Source organism: Sesamum indicum, unplaced genomic scaffold, assembly GCF_000512975.1.
Source record: "Sesamum indicum cultivar Zhongzhi No. 13 unplaced genomic scaffold, S_indicum_v1.0 scaffold00321, whole genome shotgun sequence".
Taxonomy (NCBI): domain Eukaryota; kingdom Viridiplantae; phylum Streptophyta; class Magnoliopsida; order Lamiales; family Pedaliaceae; genus Sesamum; species Sesamum indicum.
In genome coordinates this window covers 1-9,446 of record NW_011628214.1, presented here as the reverse complement: position 1 = coordinate 9,446, position 9,446 = coordinate 1, and the positions used below count along the sequence as shown (strand labels likewise).

Here is a 9,446-nt window from a genome sequence, read left to right as displayed (position 1 = left end):
AATTTAGGATTCTTCAACTGCTCTTCGATTGTTATAATGTTTATTTCTTGTTTTAAGAAATTAATTTGATTCTGTTTTGCTTTAATATTATCATAAATATTATGCAACATTTTACTAAATGGTTCAACAATAAATTCAAGAAATAAATAAACTAGAGTTGCTATACTAGCAAAGCAAAAAACGCTTCACCTTTCCCAATATGAGAGGAACTAAAAGTGTGAGAACAAGGCTTCTCAACAAGCGTTCGGTTGGGACCGATACACCAACTCCAGCAGCTATGAATTTTGAGACAGAAAATGGTATCTGCTATGCAACACTAAATTAATCATTTCAGATTGTAGGAATTAGGAAATGTTGCTTGACATAATAAATGAGCTAATTTTAAGCAGAAGACCTATTCAATGATATTCGTAAGAAATAGAAGTCCACAGAATATGGTCTGCATAAGAGGCCTTGTTCACCTCTCAAATAATTATGGGACCATAAGGACAAATTTCAACTCCAAATTAACCTTACCTCAGAGTGATTTCTAGATGTTCTTTATCCAAAGTTTTAAAAAACAAAATAGAACAAAGAAAAGCAAGGACATACAAAACCAGCACTACCATGCCAAAACAATTGGCTGGCATGGCAACATTATTGCTGCCTGCCAAGCCCTACACACACATTTGCAACTATCCCCACCAGTAGTGATTGGCTAACCACATGGTTGTGCAAGCCCTTCACTAACCACATGGTTGTGATTGGCTAGCTGACTGTTAGTAAAGATGTCACAATATCCTACCAGATTAGATTAATATGAAACTAGTCTTGCTTACACTATAAACCAAATCCACGAAAACTGGAGAGACGGACAAGAGCTTACTAGATCCCAGGCTGACATTAGAAACAAGCAAGTGGTCACCCAGCCATGAAGTGGCTTCTCCTAAATACACCTAAGACAAGATTCTTTTTTCCTTCTCCTAACAAATTTTGGGGAAAACAGTGCATCAATATTGTGGTTGGCTATAGTAATCCACAGTAAGAGGAATGGAATGGTTTGTAAAATATATTAGGAAAAAAACTCAAAACCCTGAAAAGAAACTCTTACATCCAAAAAAATCGTGCAACTATTTTTCTTGTACAGAAAAACTCATTCTACCAGCTCTCATTCAGAAATACACAATAATTAACTTGTACCCAATTTTTGGAGAAGATTACCCTTAACTTCTTACAATTAAGAAGTTTTTTTAGTGATTTCAATTCTAGATTTGGTTCTCTTTCAAGGAGTTTCCAGTTTCATGTAATTGGCATCACTTTTTCCTTTGCTTATTCACACTTTATGACAGTACATGACAGCAGTTAAGCAGCTCCATGGCATTAGATGCACAAAGTGTAGGTATAATGTCATTCTGCAACAAATGGTGTCATATTCATGCAAAAAAGAATTTTGAACTTATGGTACATCAGTAGCCAGCTCTAGAACTTACAAATAAGATTCCTAATAAATTGGAAATCACAGTCATAGCAAGAGCAAGAGCAGAGTTCCCTCCAGCAAGCTGTGTTTTATCAAATCAAACCTGCAGTCAAACTAATGGCAATTTTCGCTCTGATCTGAAAATCATTTGCAAGTACAATATTGGAAAGTGCATTTTACCCGAGTTAACGCCACTCCACTAGATAATGTTGTAGGCATACAGCTAAATATAGCAAGTCCTGTATAAACCGCGGCAGGGGGGGGGGAGGGGAGTTAGGAGTACGATAGATACTCTGCAACCCCTCTCTCGAAAAAAGAAGCACAGATTAATAGAAAACAAATCATTGAAATGAAAAACAAAATAAGTCACAATTATATCTCCTCTTGCCCTTATGTTAGGGTTTTGTTTCTTGGGGTTGGCTAGAATGACAGCAGCAATATCTAATTTCTCTCAATATTAAGCTACTGCGTAGAAAAGAAAGGCAATACATTCCAATGTGTTGGCAGAGATAAGTAAAACCAGGGAAGAATATTTTGACAAGGATATCAAAATCAATAAAGGAAACAACTATCCATTTTACTCGTGGGAAAATGGTTGACTAATAAATTCTTAAAACTTAATGGATTGGTATGAGACAATTCAACTGCGATGGAAGAAAAAAAGATGAATCTACAATTTAGATCATTTTCTATTACCCATCAGTTCATGCTCTCCATTTTCAGTCGATATTGTAGTTTCTTCCTTAAAAACTAGAAAGAAGCCAACTTAAAACCTACAATGCCTTGGTTACTAGCAATTTACAACCCAGTAAAACATGAATTGACTCGTTTAACTCAAAAAGGGAAAATATAACATAGAGCAAATGGAAAAACACATAGAGATGAATGTCACAGCTTAAGAACAAGCTATACAGAAAACAAAATCCATAATTATAATTTTTATTACTAGAAAGATGGTGTGCACAATAAACTCTTCTGCATACAGCATTATTAAGAAGAAGTACAGAAAGACTAGAACATTATCAAGACGCAAGCCTGCAATTAAGTAAACTTTCTATATCAATCTGGAAAACAACATGGACAATCATATAAATATATAAGTATAAAGGACAAAATATACAATTTAAATTCTCTAAACAAGTAAAATCGACTGAAGAAGACTAACAGATGGAAAAATATGGGAAAAAAAAAAACTTAGAATAAAAAGATTATCAGCTAGCATGAGTGAACAAAGGTATAAAGAAACTAGAGAAAGCAAGAAGAATCTTAGTTTGGCTCATATCAAGAAACCTTAAAATCATCATGCGATTAGTAAAAGTAGGACCTTCAAAGCTTTGATTGCCTTTTTGGTAAGACGAGCATACACACCCCATAGAACTTCCAAAGATTCAAAGAGAAACATCTTTTCCCAATAACTAATCATCCTCTAGAAACTCCATTTGATCCAAAAAAATGACATCCAAATATCCATTGCAATATCAAAGCACAATCCTTCGAACCTGTAACAAACTCTTGTGGCTGGAGCTTGAGCAGCAAAATGATTTTTGAAAAGAAGGGAGTGAAAATTAAAATTGAAGCCTGCATTACAATGGAGTTGAGAGTCAGTCTCTCGTTACGAAATTGAGAGATTACTGTGGACACTAATATATCAACACAATGAGACTCATAACGAAGAATTTACATAAGATAACAACTTCAGAAATTATGCAAACAGATTCTGGAACATGAAAAGTTTTAGGATTTTGAAGTGGTCCTCTTCTACACGCACTTAACTTGCATTCACCACATAACTTGTGACACTCACACAACAGCATGTACAGACTATTTATGTACGTATTCAGAATAAGGTTTGGGCTGATCGGCTTCAGTTTTAAGCACACGTAGCCAGAGACTGCCACCCGATCCCAGCCTAAAACCCCCTGTCCCTTATCACAAAAACAAAAAAGAAGATTCTAGAAAGAAAAACCAGGATATGAACAGGAATTCAAGGTAATACCAGTCCAAAGAGTCCAACTGGCCATGCTTCAGCAGCTGCTCCAATTTCATCACTGCGTAACGTCAATCCTGTATAATGAAAACAGTGACAAAACATTAGATGAACGAAAGTTTGAAAACTAACATATCAATAATGGAAAAGGTAAAAGAAACTACGTTTTTAAAATAAAGCTAACCTGAAATTATAAATATTCCAAAAGTGCTAAATTTTGATAGATAATATGTATCTGCAAGACAACCAAGGCTCGGATTTGCAAGTCCTAACACTACACCAGAGACGAGAGCTGCAAGCACCATTATGCAAATATGTTAGATTAAACAGAAAGCTTGCAAGTTTAAGTCAACTCTTGATAGGATCGCATATTGTGCTTATTTCATGTGATATTTTGACCTTTTGTGATCAAAATGCTCCTAATTAAATGTTATTTTGCAGCATTAGGACAAATCAAATGGAAAATGAAGAAAAGCACCAAAATGGAAATTCGGACAAAGACTCAAACTCAATTTTTGGCAAGAATTTGGAACTGTTTGGATTACCTTTTGATGAATAAGGAGTTTAACTAGTATTATAATTTTATTTCCATAAGTCTTTTAGTTCAATTAGGAATTTACTTTTAATCCTAGTAGAATTAGGTATCTAGTTATTATATATATGTGATGTAGTTCACTTTATGAGTCAACTTTTGAACTTTTGAGATCTCTACGTTTTTATAATATTTTCTTACTTTGCTTTTCATGCATTCTTCCATGAGCATGTCTAACTAGTTCTCTCATTCCGGTCGAAGACTTGGTGAATGCTTTCTACTTTCATTCATATTGGTATTTGTGTTGTTCTATGTGCTTTTATTACAAATAATCTGATTTATGAATGATAGGTAATGTTATTCATTGTCAAGAATATTTGCCTAGCCAATTGAACTTGCAAATCCGTAATTGTTTATTTAGTTCAATAATTAATAGTAACATAGCATAATTGATTATGTAGAAGTTTTCGATTATGTTGTGGGTAATGCACAATCTAACTTAAATAAATCCTCGTAGGAATTTATTGGTTAGAATTGGGCCTTTATAGTTCTTAATGTTGTCGGTAAATTAAATCTTGAGGACGTTCCCAAGGTTGTTTACTAATTAAGGATTTAGTCAATGGATGTTCCTTGACTATCCACAAGGTAAGTAAAGGTGAGGTCATTAGGTTGTACCAATGGCCGATTGATTGTTATCTTTGCATCTATGATCGACCGTGGAATTAAGCATGATCTTGTCTTTAACTAGAATATTCACTCTTCCCTTATATTTATCTCTTCTAATTTTATTAGCTTTTTAATTTAATTTAGTTTTTATTTTTATTCTTCTTCACAATAAAAAAATCCCCCTAATTATTTTTATTTTTTGAAGGAATTAATTTAAAACCAATCCCTATGGATTCGACCCTACTCACACTTCTACAAAGATGTTCGTAGGAATTATTTTTGGTGGATTCGACAACCATCATATCTAAAAGTAAATAATAGTAAATGGGGTAAAGCATCACCTATAGTGCGTGTGCAACAACATCATTAGACAAGCTAAAGGAGATAATGCAACAAATTCAAGAACAGTAATCAGAATTTGCATGTAATGAACAAACATTTATAGGCTTTGTGGTAACATTTTTGCGCATCACATCCTATGCCTCATTTTATTTGCCTGCTATAAAATAGCATTGTTAAACCCATAGAACCATATTAATATGTTTGAGCCATGTTCCTTGCTTCTGCTGTATTGAAACTTCTCCAAAAGTAGTTTATTTTGTTCAAAGTAATCAAGGTCGGGGTCAGGAGTGTAAGCAAGGATATTTATTTTTGAAAAGGGAAAAAGAAAACAAAGAATAAATTAGTGATCAAGCATACTTCATCCATGTGCACAATTTAAAATTTTATAATATTTGTTTGATTAAATAAAACAAAAGGAAGATAAGACGAATTACTTTAAACTTGCATGAATAGAACTAATTAATTAAAGACATAGTTACTTGTGACAAAACTGAATATAGCTCAGGCTACTTTAATCAGTTCATAATTTACTCAAACATCTTGAGCCTTGATAAATAACTAGCAAGAGGAGCACACTTTATGTGTTTGCACAATTCGAATTTTTATTATAATTATTTAATGAAATACAATATGAAAGATAAAATTAATTAACTTTAAATGTGCATGAATAAGATATTATTAATAATGTTAATTAATTAAGTATATTGTTATTTATGAAATAACTACTTATAGTTAAAGAGATTTTAACCAATTCATAGGATAATTTACACTCCCCTCCCTGAGGTTTGGTGTTATTAAATATAGATCCCTGTGATTTGAGAAATTACATATGTTATTAGATGTAAACCAAAAAGAGTCTAACATGTAATTACACTTACACCAAACATCAGTACCGGGAGTGTAATTATCTCTACCAATTATTGTAGGGGTCTAAATGGTACTCATACAGACAGATAGACAGATGCACCTCCGGAATACCTAAAGGTAAAAAATTATCAGCCGCAAACTTCGACAATCGTGTGCTCCAATTCGAGTTCAGAACTTGTGGAAGTCGGTTTTCCCTATCATCATTTCCCTGAAACGTTCCACCAACTTTTTCGCTCAAAGAACAATCGAAATAAATTAAGTAACAAAAAAACGCTGAAACTGTCCCTGCAAATTAAACGAAATTGCGAGAGGTAGAGTGGAGGGAACCTGACGGTACTCTGCACTAGCTCTTATACTGCCCACTCTAGCAACTGCACGGAGTTTCCATGTAAAATGCGCTGCGTTGAACTTATCGCCGGAGAATGGCGACCGCGTAGCCAGAGGAAGCTGAATCTGACGCCTGAAAGAGGGAGTTCCGCCAGTCGGAGGCTTTAGGTTCAGGGCTCGCAGTGCTCCGGCCATTGTGGCTGTGGTTGCAAACATCAACTGTACGCCTTCTAGCTATACAAACCCAAGAATTACATCGTTCTCAACCACAAACAATTGCAATTTCGTCCTTGTTAGGAAATAACAAAAACAATGCTAAAATTAGAAAAAGTATAAATTACATTCACAACCATCAGCTCTAACCTAATTATAAATACATTCTTATTAAATTAAAACTTACCTGTTTTGCCCGAATTTATAAATTTTTAAAATATTTATTTAATTATAAATACATTCTTATTTAATTCAAAATTATTTAGCCCGCCTGGATATGTAAATTTTTAAAATATCCATCTAATTATAAATGAATGTTTGTAAAAACTTGTGTTTTTAGAGAAGTAATTATAGTAAAAATAAAAATAAAATTGAAAGTTATAGTAGAGTCAAAAGTGGACAGCATTTGTAGAAAAACATAAAAAGCATATAAAAATGTATTGGATAGTGTTTTAAGAAAAATCACTTTTAAAATAAACTTAATTAATTAAAAATCATTTTGTCCTGTTAAAAAGATTATTTTATGTTTATAATTTCACTTGTTATCTGTAAATAATCCAAAAAAAATTTTGTTTTCTTATCCTGGAGTGACCATTTTAACTTGGATGGAATGACCAATCTGGTTGGAGAAATGGTAAGGGTACAACTTGCTCAAATTTATTTTAGCAATGATCTTTTAAGGTAACAATGTCTATGAATGCATAATGTGATTTTTTCACATAGAGATATAAGTAGTTTGTTTTATTTTTTTGAGGTAAAACTTTTATTAAGTTGATAATAAAGCATCCAATCGGAGAATATTGTTGATAGTAGATGAGTATATTCACCAGCATCCACCTCTACACCAATTCTATAAAGGTTATGTAAAACACGAAAAAAGTGGAAATCAATATTCGAAATACTATTAGTTAAGTATTTTATTTTCAAGTACATGTATATTACGAAAATTCCGTTAATTGAAAATTATGACTTAAAAATTTAAATTACTATACTATATACTTAACCGTACATAGTTATTTCTTTTGATATTAACAAGCCATACAAGAATTTCAAAAGTAATATATTTATTGCATTTATTTGTTCAAGATAGCTAAAAATGAATCAAATTCATCGAGTAAGTTTTCGTTCTTTCAACTTTGATATTAGTTTTAAATAGTTACTTGACAATCTTAAATGTTAAAAGTTTTTTAAGCAACTTCCCAATTAGACAAACAAAAAGAAGATTTTAAGCTGAAATTTTGGTTTGACAATATCATGCTCTATCAATGTTGAAAAAATATATTTTAATTGGATAAATCAACAAAAATATTATAAAAAGTTATTGAGAGAAGAAAAGAAAGCTGAAGAGAGGAGATAGAAAAGTGAAAATTGATAAGAGAATATAGTTTTTCTTTTTAATATATATAACAAATAATCAAAGATTATGTGTAATTAGATATATTCTTATGGATGTAGATATGATTTACCTTTTCCTCATGACTTGTAGCATTCTTAGAAGATCTAACAGGAAAAGAGAATTATGTCATGAAAGCTGTAGCCAATAACAAGCAAATGAAAAACTCAATAACCAGAATTTATTTGTTACCGATGTTTTACACAAATTTGTTTGATAATGTAGCAAAAACAGAACCTGATATTAAGATTACAAATTGTCCAAGAAACTGAACCATGTAATAGCAGTAACACACTAAACATAATACAAAGAAAAAAGGCAACAATTTCGCCTGGTTAAAACACATTCAAACCTCAAATGCTCAAGCCTTCTTCACTTGGGCAGCCCGGTTTCAGGATTAATAAGAGATCGACTTTCGTCGGTTAGTACCACAGGACCTCTCCCAGGTCTAGTGCAGATGAAATAACTGACATCTCCTCTGTATTTCTGGGTTTGAGTGTTGTCCTTGATTTCTGGAGGTGGAGTTAGAGCTTCTATGTCCTTCACGTTCTGAATGCCAGCATCTTGTAATATCGTTTTGTCACCAATAACATAACTGCAGAACAGGGAAAATCATATAGCATACAGCACATAATCATAGTAGAACTCAGAAATGCATAGCAAATGGACTGGTGCCGGGAGTAAATAATAGACACAACAACAAAAGATAAATATTAATGACAAAAAACTAACAAACTTAATCTTAAGGTTATATGAAATGATAATAATTTTGATCTTATCACAATATCATTGATGAGAATTGTATATATAAAATTCACTATAAACAATTAGTGGTAAATATGTAGTGATAACAAATATAATATTGTAACTATACACTGTGTCACTAATTATTTATATAACAAAAGTTTTATGCATAATCTTTATCACTAATTATGGCTAGTGACAACTATAAAGCAACAATTATCACAAGTATAAAAATATTATAGTGACCAAATAAATTTTTTTGTATCACTTTAATAACATTGTCATTTAATGTTTTGCAGCTAATATTCTCTTCTTCTTCTTCTTTTTTTTTTTTGGTAGTGAGAAGGAACATAGTTGTACAATTTGCTCGTATGATAATTACCTGTTTAGATCAGCGTCTGCCTGAGGAGGGAAGTAAAAGAGAAGCCTCTGAAGCAAAAGTGCAGCAGCTTTTCTGTTATGTGAAATTAGTACTGCATTCGGCCCAGCATCAAAAGTGTAAGCAACCTGTGAAAGACTTGTTGTTAGATACCTTCTGACTAAAAGCAGTCTACAGGTAACTGCTAATGCATTCATGAACAGGAACCCCACAGATTCAGATAGAAATGCACTAAAGAAAAACAATCAGGCACTAGAGCAATGTTAATACTTTTGTTCCTAAAAGCATGGGAAAGATAGAGTATAATATAAAGTGCAAAATTGGATTTATGTAGCAGAAAGATATTTCCATGGGAGAAGGGCCAAAGAAAGATCAACTACTCAAATTATCAAAATAGCGCAAACCAAGACTCGAGGACTGAAGAGGAGCATGTAATTTGAAATAATGTTTCTTCTCACTTATAAAATTCCTGTCATGATACGACTGTTGAGAATTTCGTAATGACCTCATGGTTTTTAACCAAAAATAGTTGCAAAAAGA

The 9,446-nt window shown here is 32.5% G+C and overlaps 2 protein-coding genes across 2 annotated transcripts in view; both read right to left on the bottom strand.

Moving 5' to 3' along the window:
* LOC105180299 (probable sodium/metabolite cotransporter BASS4, chloroplastic) overlaps nt 1–6,477 on the bottom strand; it is a gene marked incomplete in the record, with an annotated part of 10,349 nt that extends 3,872 nt beyond the window's left edge. The window contains 8 exon segments of the mRNA XM_020691542.1: nt 190–303; nt 1,470–1,538; nt 1,637–1,695; nt 2,956–3,034; nt 3,453–3,520; nt 3,628–3,735; nt 5,962–6,058; nt 6,178–6,477. Coding sequence (XP_020547201.1) covers nt 190–303; nt 1,470–1,538; nt 1,637–1,695; nt 2,956–3,034; nt 3,453–3,520; nt 3,628–3,735; nt 5,962–6,058; nt 6,178–6,393 — 810 coding nt within the window.
* A 1,465-nt stretch (nt 6,478–7,942) lies between these two features.
* On the bottom strand, nt 7,943–9,137 carry LOC105180099 (diphosphomevalonate decarboxylase MVD2, peroxisomal-like; the record flags this gene model as incomplete). The annotated part of the gene is made up of 2 exons (XM_011103750.2): nt 7,943–8,378; nt 8,910–9,137. Coding segments are annotated over 2 exons (451 nt in total), but the record flags the coding sequence as incomplete, so codon positions are not given.
* Nucleotides 9,138–9,446: the final 309 nt, after the last annotated feature.